At 37.8% G+C, this 22,448-nt stretch overlaps 1 protein-coding gene across 3 annotated transcripts in view; it reads left to right on the forward strand.

Moving 5' to 3' along the window:
* Positions 1–20,958, forward strand: part of Il15 (interleukin 15) — a 70,837-nt gene extending 49,879 nt beyond the window's left edge. For all 3 annotated transcript variants that reach the window (XM_026386189.2, XM_026386188.2, XM_026386190.2), the window contains exons 3-8: positions 11,493–11,591; positions 12,704–12,801; positions 13,805–13,889; positions 15,532–15,576; positions 17,440–17,577; positions 20,266–20,958. In XM_026386189.2, coding sequence (XP_026241974.1) covers positions 11,580–11,591; positions 12,704–12,801; positions 13,805–13,889; positions 15,532–15,576; positions 17,440–17,577; positions 20,266–20,376 — 489 coding nt within the window. In that variant the 5' untranslated portion in view covers positions 11,493–11,579 and the 3' untranslated portion in view covers positions 20,377–20,958. The remainder of the gene's footprint in view (positions 1–11,492; positions 11,592–12,703; positions 12,802–13,804; positions 13,890–15,531; positions 15,577–17,439; positions 17,578–20,265) is intronic.
* Positions 20,959–22,448: the final 1,490 nt, after the last annotated feature.

Genomic DNA, 22,448 nt, shown 5'->3' on the forward strand with positions numbered 1-22,448 from the left:
TGTCCATTTACAGTCATCCCTCCATATGAATGAGTTCCACATCTATGATTTAACTGACAATAGATGAAAAGTATTTGGAAAAAAATTGTGTCTTTACTGAACATGTAAAAACATTTTTTGGTTATTATTTCTTAAACAAATAGTATAGCTATTTACACTATATTATAAGTAATCTAGAGAGGATAGCAGGTGTTTGGGAGGAAGCGCGTTGGTCATTAAGTCTGTATTAAGCATCTACAGATGTTGGTATCCATGGTGGATTCCAGGTATCAGAGTATAAATGTATAAGGGTAAGTTCCAAAATTTAGTTTCTCATTTAGTCGAATAATGATTTAAATGAAGAAGGTAAAGTTAAAGTAGCAAAAGAGACATTTGGGTGGGAAAGAGTATGTTAAAATTTTTCTAGGGCAATTATTTTTTTTTAAATTTTTATCTATGGTGAGAGTACAATTCATGGTTTATAGGGGTCTGAGTAATGTCCAGCTTTAGGAGGCAGGCCAAAGTGCAAAAATAGTATAAGTACTTGATAAAACAAATGTTTTTAAAACCACACAGCTACTATTACAAATAGTATCTGTTTTCGTGAGCTTTATCACCACTGTGACTAAAAGACCTGACCTGAACAATCAGAGGAGAAAACATTTATTTGAGGGCTCCCAGTTTCAGAGGTCTTGGTCCATAGTCAGCTGACTCCATTCCTCAGGACTGGAGGTGAGGCAGCACACCGTGGTGGAAGAGTGTGGCCAAGGGAAGTAGCTCCCAGGATGATTAGGAAGCAGAAAGAGAGACTTCATTTGCCAAATACAAAATAGATACCTCAAAGGCCCAGCCCTCATGACCCACCTCCTCCAGCCACACCCCACCCACCTTCAGTACCACTCAGTTAATCCCCTCAGGGGTTAAGGCTCCCATAACCCAATATTTTTCCTGTGGACCTTCTTACATTGTCTCACACATGAGCTTTTGGGGGACACCTCATATTCAAAACATAACAGTGTCACCGTCCAAATAGAAGCCTCTGTTGGACATATATGTTGGGGAGGCTGAAAGATTTTAAGCCTAATTAGATTTCAACTAATTATCCCCAAATTCTTTACCTAGAGAACTAATAATTAACATGTAACTTTACGATGCGGTCAACTATAAATTTTCATTCTTCAATAATTGATAATCTCTCCTTTCTTGTAAAAAGAATGATCATGGGTAGCCAAGAATCACAAAGTAATTCCTTCAAGTAGAAAGGCCACTGAGAAGATTAGAGTCATAGTTTTCTAAGAGGTACACATCTGGCCTGAGTTTTTATACTAGCTGATACATATTTTTTTTTTGCTCTTTAATCGATTATTCATTTAATTCACAACTAATTCATTTAATTCACAACTAATTCCTGTCAATTATAATTATGAGGTAACATCACTAAGAATCTGAAGTAGTTTCGCATTGCATAGCAAATCAAATTAGATTCCTCAATTCAGCTTTGAAGGTCATGGGCAATCTGTTTCCAAGGTGCTATTCATGTGTATTTCCTTTGGCTTCCTTCAATGCTCTTCAGTGAGTGGCATCTTTTAGGCTTTCTCATAATATAATATTATTTATGCAGGTCTATATTAGCTTGGGATAACCTCCTTTCTATTCAGGTTTTATCCACTCCTCAGAACTAACCTCAATTTCCACATAAACCAAAAACCTTCTCTATTTGCAACAGCATTTATTAAATATTATTTATTACCCATTTATACATGTATTCCCAATCATACAACAAATATATACTGAGTCCCTTCTGTTATAGGTACTGTCTTCTCCTAACCATAAACTTTTATTGCATGTAGAGTCATAATCAATTAGTATGCTGAGTTTGTAGTTGAATGCTTATTTTATCTCCACTATAAAAATGTGCCCACAGTGGCAATGATCATGTCATTTAAAAAAAAAAGATAATGAATTAGTATAAGACAAGTTCAGGCATGCACGGAGTTATGAGGCTGGTTCTCTGTCTCTTCTTGGCTACTTGGAAGAGCCCTTGCACTTCATAAGCAAGGGATGATCCAGTTGGAGGGGTCTCCAGCACTTACTACATCCAGGCTCCTTAAGAAAAAGAAAGCCAAGCATGGTGACACCTGCCTGTATTCCCAGCTGCTTTGGAGGCTGAGACAGGAGGATCCCACATTTGAGGCAGCCTGGGGATGTAGCTCAATGATAGGGCACTCCTGAGTTCAGTCCTCAGTACTGCAAAAGATTCCCAAATCAGAACTGCAGAATTAGTTAACTGGATCACTTTTTAGGTATCTCTTCAGAGTGGGGAAAGAAATCACAAATTACAGATATTGAAAAATACCATAAAAAGTTATCATCACTAAGTTTCAGACTCATATTTATAATATTTCCTTTCCTAAAGATTTTTAGACACCTATACTCAAATTTTCTCTTTCAGACATTTATGAATTTTAATATTTTCCACAAAATAATATAAAGAAAAATCATTCTTTTTTCTAGCACAGTGAATTGAGAATTTGGGGGGGGGGCGGGTTTTGGTTGTTTTTTTTTTTTTTTTTTTTTTGTCATTGATGGTTTAGGAAGTATTCACTCACCTCCATAATGACCAGAAACATCACATACCTAACTTGCTCTGTGGCTTCTTGCTCAAGCAATGCCTGTTTAGGGGGAAGCCATGGAGAAATCCAGCTTCTGGGTCTTCCTGGGCATGATCTCAGTCAGGAGGTGCAACTGGCTGGCTCCCTCTTGACTCTCCATCCTCACCCTTCTGGGCAGGTCTTGCTGGGAGAGATGAGGAGAAGAAGAAGAGAATAGCCAAGGGGCCTGAGAAATGGTGATGTCCAAGCCTTTTCCCTGATATCCTTAAGATCCCAAGTCAGGTCTGGATTCTGCCTGAGGTCTACTGGGGTCGGGCTGTCATTGGAGTGTAGATAGAGTGAAGGAAATGCCCGCATCTCCTTGCCGGTACTACCTGCTGCAAGGCCAGGATGATTTCAGGAGGCAGAAGGTGGGCACCGGGCGGGGCTGCCCTCCATGCCTCCATCATAGTACCAGGCTGTGGTCTCTCACCACAAGCACGCAGGAGAGTAGAGCTGAAATCTAAGCTCCGGTTTCGTGAAAATTCTGCCTTGTTTCTAGGAGTTCAGTCAGTTAACACTCTCCCTTATTATTTTACTCTTTCCTTGCCAAAGAGTTTTTCAGTCAGTCTCTAGGAATTTTGCAATAAATGCCTTTTTGATCTTGTGTATGATTTCATTTTGAGGAATAATTCTCTTTCTCTACTTTATTCCGAACAGGGTAGGATTTCAGGTAACCCAGCCTTTTCCTAAAGTGCATGTTGAGATGAGTGAACAAATTTAGGTTCGTGCTTCATGATCAGATTAAGATCAAATCATCTTGAGATTTTAAAAGCCACATTCCCTTTATCCTTAAATATCACTTGTAGATCACCATTCTGTGGCCATTATCCCCTTCAAGAATGAAGAATCTGTTAGGCCAGTTGCCAGGGTCTGCTGCTTGCTGGTTCCCAGCTGACAACTCTAGCCGTCCTAGAGTTTCTTGAGGACAAACTCCTCTTGCCCAAGGTCACACCTCCCTGGAGGCAGCCTTTGCCCAGTGTTCCTTGGGTGGAAGTGGAGGGGTGGGGGGGTGGTTCCTAAAGGCTTCCGTTCCCATTCTCCCACTTCGGTACAACTCTCAGGCTCCATCCCAGCCTCAGAGCCTCTTGCTAATGATTGCACAGTGACTTCGGTTCTCTTCCTTCTGTCCAGTTAAACTATCTTCCTTCTTCCACACAGATATCCTTAAGACATGTCCTCATATACTTCGCATGCATAAAAACTGTCTCAGACTCCTGAAGAACCACTGTTAAGAAGCACAATCTTTTTAATGGTTGCTTTTCTGAGGATGAAAGAAAAGAGCCTTTAGAATATGAAACCCAGTTTCAGAAATATACAAATAGAAAACAACCTGTCAGTCAGGTGCAGTGGCACGTGCCTGTAATCCCAGCGGCTTGGAGGCTGAGGCAGGAGGATCGCGAGTTTAAAGTGAGCCTCAGCAACAGCAAGGCACTAAGCAACTCAGTGAGACCCTGTCTCTAAATAAAATACAAAATTGGGCTAGGGATGTGGCTTAGTGGTCAAGTGCTCCTGAGTTCAAGCCCCAGTACCTCTCCTCCCCTCAAAAAAACAAAATGAAACGAAACATGTTTCTTACCTTCAAGGAAAAAAGCCCTCGGAGACCATGAGAATGCTATAATTGCTTGCTGCATGATCGTTTTAGCTATGACCAACCACTTGAAGCAATTAGAAGCCTTCATTAGGCCATTATCTAAAGAAAGGTTAAAGACGGTTGATCTGTCCTCTCCTTGCTTCAGTTTTCTCTTTACATATGCTCCTGGCTTGATCTCTTTTGAACTCATGGTTCTGGGCCATTACATTGCATCTGCAGTCCTGCCCTCTCCTGAGTTCTGGTTTACTTATTCATCTGTCTGCCAGAACCTTTTCTTTGATATCCTTCTGATGTCGCAGAGTTAACATTTTGTTTCCAATGTCCGTCAGTGGCACCACTATCCTGATATTCCAAGCCATAACATCTTAGTCACACTAGACTCTTCCCCTCCCTCACGCTACATAGCCACACAGTCAAGATCTTCCACTTGGCTTATGAAGAATCACCCCAGCCAGGTCTCTCTTTTCATTTCTTTGCTTTGTTTTTGGTGCTGAGGATTGAACCCAGGGTCTCCTGCAGGCCAAGCACATGCCCCACCACTAGCTCCACCTCCACCCTGAAGTCTTTTTTTTTGTACCAGGGATTGAACTCAGGGGCACTCAACCACTGAGCCACATCCCCAGCCCTATTTTATATTTTATTTAGAGACAGGATCTCACTGAATCGCTAAGCACCTCACCATTGCTGAGGCTGGCTTTGAACTTGCCATCCTCCTGTCTCAGCCTCCTGAGCCACTGGGATTACACGGGTGTGCCCCCAGGCCCAGCCACCCTCAACTCTTATTACCACTCCTTGGTTGAGATTCGACAATAATAAATGCTCATTTCCCTACCTTTGGTCTTACTTCCTTTAAGCATACCCTGTGTGCAGTGGTGGAGACAATCTATTTAAATGCAAACCTAGTCCTGCCATTATATGCCTGAGCGCAATGAAAAGGAACTTCGGTCAGGTTCAGCCAAGGTCTGCATGACTGACTCCCATTTCTCATTTACCACGCCACTCCACTCCCTTTCTCCAACTTGATGTGCTAGGCAAGGTGGACTGCTCCGGTCTCCCCGTGGGCCTCCTGTTGTTCATGCCTCCGAACTTTGGCCCATTATCTTCCATGCCTTCTTGCCTGTGACCAGAGAGCCCTTTTCTCCTTTGTTGGCCTGACTTTGATCATCCTGTAAAGTAATTTATTTTCATCATCTCTGGAATGTTTCCTTTCAACCTATAAGACTACAACGAAAGCCTGTGCTATGTTTCTAAAGGACAGAGCTATAAGGATTTGCCTGTAGGCCTAGCACCTGTCACATACCAGATACTCCTCTGCTGGGGAGCACTAAGACCAGTAGATTCTGAGACCCTTGTGCATTTCCTGATTTCATTTCTTCTTATATTTTCAATATCCCTGTGAAAATTGATGAGTTTAGAATTCATTCATTCAGTAAGTATTTTTTGAGCCACTTATATGAATGTTACCTCTAGAGAACAGTAAACAAAATAAATTAATATTAATTAATTTCAGCACACTCTATGTCTATTAAACAAACAAGAAAATTTCATTAGTTACTCCAAAAAAAAAAAAAAAATGAGGACATCCTGTGTTCCAAGCACTATTCTGGAAGGAAGGAAATTCTGTGGGGAGGAGAGTTGGAGAGAGCATACACGGACCATTTTAGAGTGTTTTTGTTATATAGAAACAACTTAGGAGTCCTTAGAGGAAGTCGTGAAGCCAAGAGTTTTCCAACAGGAGCTGAGAGAAATAATAGTATATGGGTATTTCTGAGATAGGTCACATTGCTATTTATCTATCATCTATCTACCTAACTACATACCTACCTACCCACCTACTGTGCTTTTTTTTTCTAAGAGTTATTTTTCTCCTTCTCTGATTGCCACAACCCACCACTACCACCTTCTGTTAGATTGCTCAAGGTATCTTCATCTTTTCTCCTATTTTTATGAGTTTGGAAATTGTTTGTTCTTTCCATAGTTAAATTTTCTCTTGACTTTTCCCATTAATCAGTATGAATATGTTTCAAATACCCAGATAAAACAATAACCATTGCCTGACTTGCTGCTTCTTCCTTTTTCCACATCATTATCCATGATTTTCCTTCTACGTTGCTATTTGAAAATGCATGATTAAATCAGTAACTGACTTGGGGTTGAAGATGGAAAAACTGCACAGAGAATGTTTTGTGATTATCAATTCGGTCCATATCATGGTGGTGGTGCTGATTTCATGAAAACATGGATTGTTAGAACTCTGCATACTATTTGCTTAAAGTGTGTAGATTTTATTATCTTGACATGGTACCCTGATAAACTTGACTTCAAGACGTAGGGATGGATGTTAGGGAGAGTAAGAAATAATTAACAGATTGCAGAGATTGATGACTCAGTATTTTTGAAATTACTGTAACTAAACATTCAGTAGTTTGATATTATTATTGTTGGTTTGTAATCATATAATGTAGCAGGTATGATTTCAGATTTTTTTAATTTTTAGAGCTCATAAAATTATAAAGACATTACTCTTTTTCACAAATACTTAGCAGATTGGAATGTGAAATGGGCAAAATGAATGTTGGAGAAAGACAAAGTATTTGGGGATGTTAGTATCTACTTGGGAAAGCATTGCAGGGACCAAGGCACCTGTGGTATGGGGAAGCAAGCTCAGCTAAGAAGCTGGTGGTTGTGAGAATGGGCCCAATGTAGTTAAATCCAAAATTATGTAATATATGCTACTCTTAGCATGCTTTTAGGTATTTTATACACTTATGTATGAAATGCTGTTTTTTAAAAGAATAAACGTTCTGACTTGTCATTTGTTTTTGTTGTTTTGTTAATACTGTGAGATTTATAGGCCTATAATAGTATGTTTCTGTTGCTAAGACAAAACACCTGAAGCTGGAGGCTGCTAAAGAAAAGAGGTTTATTTAGCTCACTGTTTCAGAGGCTGGAAGTTTTAGATTGGGTAGTCCCATCAGTTTGACATTTGCCAAGGGCCTCGTGGTAGGTGGCATCACAATTGCAGGGTGCCCTAAAGAAGAAGAGATCACATGGTGAGACAAACTGAAACTCAAACTAAAAAGCTTCTTTTCAGCCCAAGGGATTCATGAGTCAAGCTTGTTCTTTTATAATAACTCACTCTCACAGAAACAGCTGGAGGCCTTGAGAACATCAGCCCCTTCCACAAGCACAATTTCAGCAACTTAACCACATCCTACAGGCCCTACCTCTTAAACACTCAACCACTTGTTGGTACTGTCACACAGAGGACCGAGCTTCCAACTCCTGCACCTTTGAGGGACATTGCAGACCATAGCAAGGCCCTTGAATATGTTGTGCAGCATTAGCGAATAATTAAATGCCCACTTCAGGTCTTTTAATTTTATAAATTAATTTTTGAAAATTTAGCAGTAGTCCCTGGTAACAGAGTTCATAATGATTTATGTTTTAGTTTTAATATTGTACTTAGAATGTGTTTGAGGGAGTCTCTTATTTGAAAGAAGCAATTAGTGTAAAAAAAAATGCCAGCACAATTCATGACACTTAAAAATATACTTTCTGGGCTATATTCAAATTAGGGCTGATGAAGGGATGCATAAGATCATCAATAAATGAACTTTTTACTTACGTAGGTGGTTGGGAGATCCAAGGCCCCAATCACCCATTGACACAGGAAGTTGTATTGAAAGACAGTCAAACCCATTCATTCATGTGTTGTCTATGGCTGTTTTCACTGTAGTGGTCTTACTAAGTAATAATGAGAAAGACCACAAGATTTGCAACGCCTAAGGTGTTTCTTATTTGGCTCTTTATTGAAAATGATTACCATGTTCTGTTTTATAAAACAATGATAGTTTTGCCCAATGACATTCTTTATAGAACTAGAAAAAACAATCTTGGAATTCATTTGGAAAAATAAGAGACCCAGAATAGCCTATGCAATTCTTAGCAAGAAGAGTGAAGCAGGAGACATCACAGTATCAGACCTTAAACTATACTACTGAGCTATAGTAACAAAAACAGCATAATATTGGCCCCCAAATAGTCATGCACACCAATGGTACACAATAGAAGACACAGAGACAAACCCACATAAATATGGTTATCTCATATTAGACAAAGGTGCCAAAAACATATATTGGAGAAAAGGTAGCCTCTTCACTAAATGGTGCTTGAAAACTAGAAATCCATATGAAGCAAAATGAAATTAAACCTCTATCTCTCACCTTGCACAAAAATCAACTCAAAGTAGATCAAAGATTTAGGCCCTAGAACAGAGACTCTGTACCTAACAAAGGAAGAAGTACAACCAAATCCCCACCATGTTAGCTTAGGACCTGACTTCCTTAACAAGACTCCTAAAGCCCAAGAAGTAAAATCAAGAATCAATTAATGGGATGAACTCAAACTAAAAAGCTTCTTTTCAGCAAAGGAAACAATAAATGAAGAGAGAGCCTACAGAATGGGAGAAAATCTTTACCACATGCACCTCAGATAGAGCACTAATCTCCAGGATATATGAAGAACTCAAAAAACAATACCAAAAAAAAAAAACCCCAAATAACCCAATCAATAAATGGGCTAAGGAACTGAACAGACACTTCACAGAAGATATACAATTGATCGACAAACGTATGAAAAAAATTTTTTCATTATCTATAGCAATTATCGAAGGTTTGATTTGCATTTCTCTAAGATTTCATCTCATTCTGGTCAGAATGGCAATTACTAAGAATACAAGCAACAATAAGTGTTGACAATGATGCAGGTTGGGGGCGGGGAGGGTACACTCATACATTTCTGGTGGGACTGCAAATTGATGCAACCATTATGGAAAGCAGTATGGAAATTTCTCAGAAAACTTGGTATGGAACCACCACTTGACCTAGTTATTCCACTCCTCAGTTTATAAACAAAGGACTTAAAATCAGCATACTACAGTGATGCAGCCACATCAATGTTTATAGCAGCTCAAATCACAAAAACTATGGAACTAACCTAGATGCCCTTCAACAGATGAATGGATAAAGAAACTGTGATACATATACACAATGGAATATTAATCAGCCTTAAAGAAAAATGAAATTATGGCATTTGCAGGTAAATGAATGGAGCTGGAGAAAAATCATGCTAAGCAAATTAAGCCAATCCCCTAAACACCAAAGGCCAAATGTTTTCTCTGATAACCAGATGCTAATCCATAATGGGAATGGAGTGGGGAAGAATGAGGGAACTCTGGATTGTGCAGAGGGGAGGGGAGGGAGTGTGGAGAAGAACGGTAGAATGGATCGGACCTTATTACCCTAGATACCTGTGTGATCCCACTACCTGTGTGACTCTACAACATGTTCAGTCAGAGGAAGGAGGAGTTGTGCTCCCTTTGTGTACAATGTGTCAAAATGCATTCTACTGTCATATGTAGCTAATTAGAACAATTTAAAATATAAATAAATAAAAAATTTTAGTAAAAGAAAAAAAATTGTTTGTTTTGTTTTTTTAACCCCCAGGGATTACATCCACTCACAAACACATATGTTCTTAGGAGAATTGGTGCTCCATAGAATGATAGTATGTGGCAAGTTGAATACCTCCAAAGCTGCTGGTGAAAGCCAGGTTTGCTGTTTCAAACCATAAAGATACTTACATCCTTTTGCCAGATGCCAGACAGAGCCATAACATGTTTTCCTTTTTCAGCTACATGGTTTTCTGTTATGGTTATGTTGTTGGAAGCTTCTGAGGACATTTCTTACCGCATTCCGTCATCATGCTTGAGAACCCCTTGCAACTGTGGAACATTCTGGCTAAAGCACTTAGTCTTCTTTTCCTCATGCCAGCAGGAGGTAGCCAGACAGGACAGAGGGGGTCACTGCTACAGAAACCCAGGAGGGAAAGAAAGCCTCATTCTCTATTAAAGTAGCTTTCCAAGGCCTTACTAAACATTGCATCACTCTTAGCATTCATTTTTTCAATCCCAAATCAATGAATAGTATTTTTTTTAAATGTAGAATCTGGGATACTATAAAAAAATGTAGAGAGTTTAAGATGATTTGGATGAAATTACAACAATAATTGTGAAATGATGTAAGAAATGTTGAACACTGAAATAATGTAGACAGAGTATGATTATGAAATGAGAACAGTAAGAACAGCAATTTTATTGTTTTAAATAAATCGATCAATGGGCCGGTTAGGTCAGATGTACAGGAAAATTAGGTTTAATACATTCTTGAGGAAAAATACTCCTCAAACATATCCTTGTAATATTTTGTTTAATACCTTGATAAATAGTTGTTTTTCCTTTTAAACTAGTACATTATTGATTTTTAAAGCAATCATTTTATGTTTTAGAAAGATCTTAAAAGTGTAAGAATTTACCTGTTTGACCTTATGAAATAGTTGTAGTTGGGCTGGGGATGTGGCTCAAGCGGTAGCGCGCTCGCCTGGTATGCGTGCGACCCAGGTTCGATCCTCAGCACCACATACCAACAAAGATGTTGTGTCCGCCGAGAACTAAAAAATAAATATTAAAAAAAAATTCTTTCTCTCTCTCTCTCCTCTCTCACTCCCTCTTTAAAAAAAAAAAAAAAAAAAGAAAAGAAATAGTTGTAGTAAACACTTATCTCAGGAGATGTGGCAGATTTTGATATTTTTGTGGATGAGGCCTATAAATCTGTATTATTTTATATATTATTTCTACAGAACAACAATGAATTATTTTTTATTTTAAATATTTAATATAAGGGAGGTGAATATATTTTGACTCTTGCATTCTTCCCATACCTTAAATTATAAAAAATAGAATTTTGTACTTAAGAAATTCTCAAATGATGTTCCAATTAGCAATGACTTATTTCAGAGATTGAACACATCTGTTCAATGTCTGTAGGAGTAGCTACTGCTATTGGAAATTGGATTGTCAAAGAGTAGTCATACAAATCTAAGAATTTACATGCATCTACTTTTCACTAATCTGGTTTCAGAAATTTTCAGTTCAGGGACACAATATAATGAAAATGTTTGTTCTTTATAATCAGACAAACCAGGTCTCATATCCTGGCTGCCACATACAGGACGTGGGGCTGGGGCAGCTTACCCAAACTGCTTACCTTACCCCACAGGACTGTCATGAGGATTAAATGTGAAGCATAGAGCAGGGAATTTCCTTTTTAAAAAGTAGGTGCTCAGTAAACATCAATTCCTTCCCTTTCTTTCCAAAACGTCTCCTCGTGACTTTCATGGATTGTCCTTCACCTGGAATTGTATTACAGGAGGTATTCTGGATGGATGGCTGCTGGAAACCCATTACCATAGCAGGCTCTTCTTCAATACCTGAGGACTTACTCTGGCATTGAGTAATGAGAATTTCGGTAAGAAAAAAAAAAAGGAGGAAAATAGCGTATGCACTTTTCTTTCAAAGGTCATTTGAATCTCAGACACTTCATAACAAGCTATACGATTAGTTGCGAAAGACCTTGGGGTGTCACAGATATCTGTTCACCTAGGATTGTCTTTATTTTGAAAATAAATTAAATGGAGTTTTCAAAACAAGATTAACAATTTTGCGAGGCCTTTCGTGTCACTGTAAATGCATTATGTCACTCATTCCACTCTATTTTGTTCTTAAAATGTCTGTCTGTGCAGTAAATTGTGCAGTCTTTGAGGGCAAGGTCTGAGAATAATTCATCTCTTCTGTGGAGACCAAATGAAGCACAGAACTATAAAAGCTTTGAAAACACAAAGAGTAGGCAAAAGTATTGAAACTTTGGGAATGTCTGAGATAAATGATTTTCCTAAGTCACCAAGAAAAATTCTTATACTGAGGCTCTTAGAATAGAATAAAACATCTTTATTTGAATCTATTCATATATGTTTTTTTCCAAGTGATCACATGTTAATATGTTATTAATTTTCAAATTGTGGCATGAAACTAATATATAACTGGTGTACCTGTTATCAGTGCATTTTTTAAATCTGTGTTGCATAAAATATGTTGGTCTATTAAAAAGAAGAGAAGGATGACAGGATTTGAAAGATAATAGAAAAAATTAAGTGACATTAGTATATAACTATAGTACTAAATATGTAAACTTTGTTAAGTGATTATCAGAAACGTGCATCCAGAGTAACACTTATTAAACAATTTTGAGGAGCTGGGATTGTGGCGGAGAGGAAGAGCACTTACTTTGCATGCATGAGGTGCTGGGTTCAATCCTCAACCCCACATAAAAATAAAATAAAGATATTGTGTCCACCTATAACTAAAAAAATTAATGTTTAGAAAAAATAATTTTGAGCATACAGATAGATTTGGAGGTGAGTGATAAAGAAAAAAATAAATTCTAGTTTCATGATTTGATAAAGAATATTAATCATGAAATAAGAATTTTACATTTTTGAACCTATAAATATAAAATGTTATTTTACATTTAACTTTTCAATTAAAAATATTTCACTATATGTCTATGATTATATTTTTCAGAAACCACATTTGAGAATTACTTCCATCCAGTGCTATGTGTGTTTACTTCTAAATACTCATTTTTTAACTGAGGCTGGCATGCGTGTCTTCATTTTGGGGTAATTTTACCTTTAGATATCATAATCAGCATATCAAAGGCTATGACTGTTGTCCTTGAATGTCTTCCCCATGAAACTTGTCCCCAGAAAAATGGTCAGTTTGCTCTTATCTCTAGGAACGAAGAATCTGGAGTATGAGGGGCTAGATTATAGCAATTCAAAGGAGGCTGGGTGATCAGCTAACTGTGCATTTCTCCATTCTCCTAATATTTCAAATAAGTCTTTGCCCCTCACCTTTGATTTCCAACTGCACCCAGTTGGCCACCATCACCAGATTTGTTATTGTCTAATCTTATCACAGTTTACTTTTCCTCCACTAATACCTTCATAGTATGGGGAACCATAGGTTAGTTCAGGTAAATGTTCCTCATAAACTAGATTAGCCTTGATTATCATGCTTCTGTACAAGATCCATCAAAAAAGACTGTTTTCCCCCAAACTCTAGCAATTATTCCACAGTTACATGGTCAGTATCTTTCACCTGGATATTAAATTGCAAATTTTACCAAAGTTACTAAGAATATAATCATTTAGCCCAGATCAGGCTAAAGTTTGCAAAGTATATGAAGGAAACTGCTACAAGCATAAGAATAGTGTGAGCACCATGGAACTGAACATACTGGAAAGAACATTTACTGATACAGCTGTTATATGAAAATGATCTGCATAGTAGGCTCCTGGAGCCTCTACCTAAAGAAAAGTAGTAACTCATTCAAGAACAGTTATTGAGCATGGCCATACATCTTGTATTGTTTCTGCTTCATTAATTTGACTTTTCGGTAATCCTTGAGGTTGGCCAGTCCTGCAATTGACCCAAAGTGTCAAGGTGCGCGCTGTATTCAGTGCTTAAGTTCATCTTCAAGACTATTGAATGCACAGAGACTGGGATAACACTGACCTTCACACCGGACAGAATAAAAACATTTCAATTGCTCTGTTGCTTATAGTAAGACAGTAATATATCATTCAAATGCTTTGCTCTGTTTTTTTTTTTCCTCCCCAGCTGTATTAGTGCAGGTATTCCTAAAACAGAGGCTAACTGGGAAGATGTAAGAAGGGATTTGCAAAAAATTGAAAATCTTATTCAAGTGAGTACTCATTTATTTTCCATAAATAGCTGGTATAATTTCTAGGGTGTATTTTTTCTCCTTATATTTTTCTATCAACCTTAATGAAATGTCACATTAAAGAATAATGTTTTTGTGGAAATTTATTAGCATTTTATAGTCTGAAAATACATCTTTTTCCATAGTATTTTTAGGTTCTGGTTATCTTTAAAATTTAATTAAAAGTGGCCTACCTGAAAAGTTCCACTTTTCACAGGTCAGACTGCCAGGTATCTTGGTAGCCACCTGCAGGCAAACACGGGGTAGACCTGACTCCAAGAAAGGATGTCTTGTCTCTAGACTAAAGACCCCCCCTTCTTCCACCAAGAAATACCACCAGAATCAGCTCAGATATGATGAGCAGGGGCCCCATACAAAACAACAGTCTGAAGTGGTACACTTTATCCCAGGGGGATGTGGGTATCCCATCCTCTGCCTAAGAAACCAGGCAGCCTGGCCGAGAGAAATTCCTCCTACCACAGGAGGTGACACCAAAAAGATCCTGAAACTTAGCTGCCATTGGAATCACTACATACAGAAATAGGTCAGAACTTGCCAAATCAGAAGAAGCTGACTGCATGTTAAAATGGATTTAAACAGGACCAGGTTCTCTTAACATAATAGTCACAGTGCCACAATACCAACGAAAATCACTGTACCAAGAAGAGGAGCATCACAATCAAGTTGGACCAGATGTTGGAACTATCTAACATGGATTCAAAGCAGCCATTATAAACGTGCTTCAAAAAGCAGCTACAAATATCCTTGAAACAAATAAAAATAATAGAAAGCCTTAGCAAATAACTAGAAAATCTAAAAGGAACCAGTTGGAAATTATAAAACTAAAAACTGGGATAGCTGAACCACAGAACAAGCTGGAAAGGCTCATTAGCAGAATGGTTATGACAAGACAGTGAACCTGAAGATAGAATACGAGAGGGAAAAGGAGGTAGGGAGGCTCAGGGACCTTGGGGACAATAACAACAACAATGACAAAAAATCCAGCATTTCTGATATGGGCTTCATAGAAGAAGAGGAGAGGTTCCACCAAGTAAAGGCAGAGTTGATATGAAAACACAGGCTAGCTATGCTATCTATAAGAAGCTTCTTCAAGTATAATGACGGGAAGCCTTAAATTACAGAATAGAAGAAAACATACCGTACTGTAGTGGGTTGAATAATGATATGTGGGAAGGAAGAAGGGTTTGACTATTAAAGTATAGCAGGAAGATCTTTGGGTTGATGGTGATAATTTTGTATCTTAACTATGGTATGGTTATGTGAACCTATGAGACAGAATCACATAAGAATTTCACTCACATGTATGCACACATTATTGCTCATAAAACTGGTAAAGTTGAAAAACGAAGGTAGATTATGTCATTATCAATTCCCTGGTTGTAATATTGTACTATGGTTCTGCAAGATATTGCCACTGGGGGAAACTTGGTGAAGGGTACACAGGATCCCTCTGTTTTCTCTCAAAATTGCATAGGAATCTAAAATTATGCAGAAGTTATAAAAATGATTTAAATGGCTTAATTTACTGTTTTCAGTAAATTGCTCTCATGATATCTGAATCAGGGCAAAGTTTTACATGTTATGTAATTTTGTTTCTTTTCAGTCTTTACATATGGATGCTACTTTATATACAGAGAGTGATGTCCATGTAAGTAGTTCTTTTCTTTTTCAAAATTGATTTTCTTTTCAGTTTTCAAATATCTAAGAAGCATATTTTCAAAATTGAAGTGTGTATAGCTTTCAAATATAACTTTGATGTGTGTTTATAACATATGCTATGTCCTTAACATCTGCAAATTTTAGATGTGATTGTTGAGGTTGTGGGGCTTGGGGACAAAGAGCTACATAAATACTGTTTTTTTTTAATGGTGCCAATCAAAATACACACACACACACATACACAAAAGCCTTTTCCATCAGTGTCAAACAAAATAGATTATATGCTTTTGTGATGTGGTCAAATCATGATGCTAGAGTCAGGTTAACTGATTCAATTTAAAAGTATCCCCACATCAGTTATTTCTAGGCTGTCATGTATCATCATCTCAAATCGCATTTTGTACAAACTGCTTAGGAGCATTCGTGTTCCATATTTTGCATGGATCTTTACATATGTCAGAAAAGCATTCTGATTAAGTTCTCTGTATGAGGGAATATACACATAGTTCATAAAACTTACCAGAATTCAAAATGATGAATTGGTTTCATTAATATACCGACATTGCCTGGGGCTTGTAGGTTTTTGGTTTTCCTGTTAGTCTTTCTCCCCGGATTATCACTAAAACCAAGAAATGAGTTCTCAATTTCTTTGTGAAAAAACACACTCTGTGCTGTATGTGTTCAAAACAGTGTCCTCTCTGTTATTCTTCAATTAGAAATTCGCTGAAATTGGCTTTTCCCCCACTAACATTTCATGTGCACTGAAAAGAATCTGTAGCTAAAAACCAGGAAAAGCAGATGTCCATCAAACACTTGGGTAGTGCTGCTGAACATGGAAATTGTTTCCTGTCTCCCTCCCCTGGCTTCAGCACGTTTTCTGTTTTTCTTTGCATTTTTTTTTTCTAAACAGAAATCAGTCAGAGAACCACCAACTCTCAGCATCCTGGGGTTACTTTTTTGCAAGAAGAAAACCTTGCAACTCGTGGGCTTTGGGGAAATTGAAATTTAGATTTAAACTGACACAACCACTTCTTACCTGTGTTACTTCAGAAGTCACTTAACATTTCTGAACCTCAGTTTTATTATTGTTTATATGGTAATAGGGTCCACCTTTCAATCATGAGCAGCTGCAGTGGGAGGTAAGGATACTGTAGGGGCAGGCACATGGGGTGTCCATTTATTCATCCATTTAGTGAGCATTTAATAAGTGCTTGCAGGGATATAGATATTGTACCAGGCTTTGGGTACCCAAAGTCTAATAAGTCATGGTCAAATCATCATTTAATGTTTTTTTTTTTCTTTTAAGTTTAGGTTTTTGTTGTGGAAAGTATACTTTAAGGTCCCTTTATGATTTGGCCAACTTTTGAATCAACACTATTCCTTCTTTATATTTATATTTCTTAGAGTCCCTTCTGCCTCTGGAACTTGGGAAATTTTAGGAATAGTGTGATTAGCAGCTACCACTATTTAAAATGTTAACATAAATCTGTTTCCAAAATTCTCACTGACTATCTGCACTGAGGTTTAGAAAGTCTAGGGCCAGTGTTATCATGCTTTCCACGAGGGAAATGTGCACAGTGAAAACAGTTGAGTACATTCATGTTTTCTGGTATTAACTTCTTTCTCCTGCATAATAGCACCTTTCTTATTTGTGATTGGTTGGTTTGGTTTTGATTTCAAAGCCAAAAAGAAAAAAATATTAAGCTGCTTCCTATGTAAAATCTTTTATGAGTATCATATGTCTTTATAAAATATTTGGCTTGATTTTTTATATAATCAAACTGACATCAATGTAAAAATGAATAATGAAAATTTTTTTTTCAAAATGTCTCTTTGTAACTCTTACTTCTAGCCCCGTTGCAAAGTAACAGCAATGAACTGCTTTCTCCTGGAGCTAGAAGTCATTTCACATGAGTCCAGAGATGGAGACATAGAGGAAACAGTAAAAAACCTGATCCTCCTAGCAAACAGTAGTTTATCTTCTAATGGGGTGAGTTATCCAATAGTTTTACAGTGCTACATCTGATGTTTTTGGCTTGATTGCAAGAAGTTATTAGTAGACAAGCAGGTCTTTCTCAGCAGTGCTCAGGAGAAAGAATTCATTTCTAGTGGAGTGGCATCCAAAAGTGGTACCATAGCTGGCATATACTCACAGTCCTCAACTGTTCATTGACTGATTTGATAAAATAGACATTTGCTAAATAATGCCAGGCAGTGTGCTTCAGTGCTGCAGTCACAGTGGTGAACCAAACAGGTGCTTTAAATAAACATTAATCTAATTACATAATCACATGTTCAACATCAGTAACAGTAACTCACATTGGGGTCTTACTGTGTACTCAGTCCCACTTCCTGACACTGTTCTTAAAGCTTTAAACTGATATTCATTTAATCCTCAAAATAAATCTGTGAGATTATTATCCTTATATCTTTTTTTTTAAATCCAGTGAACCTCATTTCTAGTTGAAAGGTGAAGAAACTGGAGTATTGGGAGCTTAAATCATTTGCTCCAATTCATGTAGCTAGTAAAATGGGAAGCCAGAATTCTAACCAAGCAGAGTCTGTCTCCTGATGCTGGAAAAGGATAATCATAATTAATGATTAATGACTGGAGTGTAGTTTAGGACATCCCAGGCCACGTAAGCAATAGAGGGTTCTAAGAGAGCTGATGCTCTGGAGCCATGGTAGGTGGGGGAACCAGCTGGGCAGAGTCCTAAAGCACAAAGAATCATGGCTTTCGTGGCAGAACACTCGTGGCAAAGGCAAAATGACAGAAACAGAGAGGGTGTCCTCAAATTAGGCCATTTAATAAATTCATTTTGGCCTTCAGGATACGGTCTGAAAAACACCCATGACCCCTGCTCTTAAGGAGGGAGGAAATAGAAGTCAACCAGTCAGGAAGCAAATGAGTAAAAAGTCAGTTATTCATTAAGTCCAGTGGCAATAAAGAAGGCAGGTAAAGGGAACAGGCAAAGGCTGTAGGCTTAGATAAGTTTTCCCTAAGATGACCTGTGACAACGATGGGAAGGAATGAGCCTTCAGGTTGTCTGGGGAAGTATGTTCAGGCAGAGGCAATTGAAAGAATAGTGATTCAGAGGGAGCGTGGCTGGAGACCTTGACTTTTCCCTAAAAATGCCAGGCTACTTTAGGTCTTTGGCTTAAATGTCACCTGTTTTCAATGCAAGCTCTTCCCCCTTTTAGCAGCCTCCTTCCCCTCCTGTGTACGTCCCACTTCCTGACATATCATGCACTTTACTTAATGAATAGTGTCCATTTCTTTCCCCTCAGAATGTCAGCTTCAAAGGGTAAGGCATTTTTCTCAGTGTTCTATGCCAATTTTCAGAATAATGGCTCACCTGTACTCAATAGCCAATACGTTTGCAAACACAGTTATGGCTGCTTAACACTTAAGATGTTACCTCCATCTTATCAGTGGAGAGAGTGAATCATACAACAGATAACTCATGACAGTATCAATGTGGAACCATTTAAAGTGTTTGTGGACAGTCAGCTCCCTCAGGACACAGTGCACAGTGTGGAATGTGTGTAGTGGTTCAAGGGAGCAGGTCTGCACAATCGAAAGACCTGGATGTGGAGAATTTCAATTGAATATGTCAACGGAGCTGGATCACTTAATATCTTCGCCTTCCTCTCTGATGATTATTTTCAAGATCAAATAGGACAGTAGTATATACAATCTGACAATACTTAGCACATGGTATGTGCTTGACAAATATTGGTGAATCTGAATTCCAAGTGCCTGATTATAAAATCTAGTTCTAATTTTTGCTGGCACAGCCTTCATGGTTGGTTCAGATGACCTCTGAAATGTTTGTTCGGGATTGCTACATTTGGAATATTCTGGTTATTCATGATAGTGTTGTGGGATTACAACAGTTTGTAGTATCTGCCTATGTGGATTAATGCCACCCATAAGGATTGAGTGATTTTTGTGTGCCAGGCCCTATGCTTCATGCTGGAGAAGCAGAAATGGATGACCTTGCCCTCCTGGGAGAGCTTAGAGTCTAGTAGTGTAAAAGGGGTAAATCTTCATCAAGTGAATGTAAAACGGGAAGTGGATATGAGAGAGGTCTAAACGAGGAGTTCTGAGAGACAGGACATGGAGCAGAGCCGTAAGGAGCTCAGGGATTCAGAAAAACCTTCCTAAAGGAGACAACAGTCGAATATTCTTAGAGGTACATGGCAGTAGCTAAAATAGGAAGAAATTAACAGAAAAACAGAAGCAGAGAGGCCTTCAATAGCATGCTGTGTGCCTGGGGAGGAGTAATGGAGCTCACTGGATGTTCTCAGAGCATAACATTTGAAGCAGTGGGGAAAGGCGACAGGAATAGGAACAGCTCTTGGAGGGCTCATGCAGGATGCAGGGAGGCAAAGGGCCCTATACCATGCTAGGAGGAGATGATAAGAAACCGTGGAAGCACTCTAAGCAGGAAGTCTGATAGGCATGGCTTACTTTTTTCAATGACCTTAATCCATTAGAGGAAAAATAAGCTGTATCGTAAAAGTCCCAATTCTCTTTTCTCATAGTTCTTCTTTCTATGATATTAATTTGTCAAAGCTCTCATGTCTCAAGACCTCACCATAGAGTTCAGATGTGATATTCCAAGAGAGAAGTATATTAGACTCAACAATGTAATTCTTCCTTTTTATTTGGCAGAATATAACAGAATCTGGATGCAAAGTATGTGAAGAACTGGAGGAAAAAAATATTACAGAATTTTTGGAGAGTTTTAAACATATTGTACAAATGTTCATCAACCCTCCTTGATTGCAATTGATCCTCTTCAGTGTTTCTGTTATTAACAAACATCTTCCCCGATGCTTAGAAGCAACAAAACACTCTGCATTTCAAATGTGCTGCCAAAACAAGATGTTCCAGCAAGAAGATGAGCAGGATCTTGGATCATGTGAACTCCTAGAAATGAAGGCAGAAAAATGTCAGTGACAAAGTTAACTGTGCACTTTTCTCAGACTTATTTTCCTCATTTATTTTTAATTTATTATTGAAATTGTACATATTTGTAACATAATGTAAAATTGTGAATAAAATTGTGTACTTTTCATCAGTTGAAATTGCACTGATATTTTACCTCCTGTAGGAAAACGGGTTGGGGGGCAGCATTTGTTTAAAGGGTCTAGTCTAATTATATAGCATAGCGGGGCCTGACCAATGCCATAGCTGGGCTGGTGGGCATGTATGGAACCACTGACTACTGGCTGTCATTTACTTCTCCAGTCACTGCAGCACCCAGAGAAGGAACTGGCTACCAACAAAAGAGGAACTATATGGGCCCCCTGTGCTTTCTGCTGTAATTTAGTTATAGATATATACAGCACTTGTTATTAAAGAAAGACATTGCAATGCCTGGTGTACAGTGTGTACCAGTAAATCTTAGGTGGTAGTGGTAATAAACACACCTTCACTGAAAGGCAGAACAGTGAACAGAAAACTGATGGTTTCAACAACATTTATATTCATGCTTTCCCAAGTAGAGGCATTTTATGTTGTAAAATAAAAACTGCTGATTTGTAAGAGTCAAACTTATTGAACAGAAAATAATGGTTTGTAATTTTCTGTTGACACTTTATTATAATTTCTTTGCATTTCACTATGTAAAATTAGCAAGTTCTCTAGCTTTTCTATTGGTGCAAAGTATTAAAAATTTTAAAAATACCATTTTTAATTCTAAGTTTCCAATCTAATCCTTAGATAAAGGTTAGTCCCCCACCTGAAGTTCATTGGGATGGGGGAAGGAAAAACTGTAATACCAGTTGTATTCCCATAATATTTTATAGTGGCCATTAGCCCATTTTGGACATATATACATACAGTGGATATAAAATTTGGAATTTTCCAGTGCTCAAAATTAGAATTATTCTCAAATTAGCTACTTAGTCTGGATCAATTCCATTGATCTTAGGAAACTCAGGGCATAAGTTTGCAATTTATTTAAAACCCTCTTAGCATGAGAAACAAAGCAATCATATATAACAGTCTAAATTTTATTTTTCATGCTTTGTGCTCTTAAAAAAATCAATCTTATTTTAAAAACTTCCCTTTTTATATCTCCACCCTGATTTACCTGCCCAGTGTCATTTGCCTAGAGGATCTTGTGTTTACTGGCCCACTGCCCTAAATGCTGAAAATATTTGCCACACACTGTATATAATAAAGAAAGTACAAAATCATATATTGAACCTCAAATAGTAAAGGTAAGCCTAATAAAAATTAGATTTACAGTTCTAAGTCACATTGATGAATTATGTTCTTGCATTTTCTTAATTGCAGGCAAAGAAAAAATATATGAGAAAAAATCATCTCTACATTCTCCCTGGCAATAAACAGAAAGGACTAGAAGGCAGGGGACGTGGAAATGTAGCAGAACCAGTGCATAATTAGGGAGTCAGGAGAATCTGTAAAACCCAATTACTTGTATATAATCTTATTCTTTGTCTTAAAAAGTGAATCAAGGGGATTGTTTTGCTGCTAATGATGATGATGATGGTGATGATGATGTAGTTGAAAAAAATGAGCTTGTATGTTTTCATGTGTTACTGCTATTTTTATGTGTTACTGTTTATGGTCATCAGATTCAATAATTCATAATATCAAACCAAAATATACAATATAAAATCAAATAATGTGATTGTTCCCTCCTCTCTGCCCCCACCCAACACAGAAATATTAGAGAATGCATTATTTATTATTCCTGTTATATCAGGCTTAGCATAGCTCTCTGCACACACAGGTGAGTTATGATTAACAATGCATGCCATATGTAAATCTTTGGCCCAAAGGAAACCCCATTTCCATAGAGATTTGGTTCAATGTTTCTGAAT

Source organism: Urocitellus parryii, chromosome 10 (genome assembly GCF_045843805.1).
Source record: "Urocitellus parryii isolate mUroPar1 chromosome 10, mUroPar1.hap1, whole genome shotgun sequence".
Taxonomy (NCBI): Eukaryota; Metazoa; Chordata; class Mammalia; order Rodentia; family Sciuridae; genus Urocitellus; species Urocitellus parryii.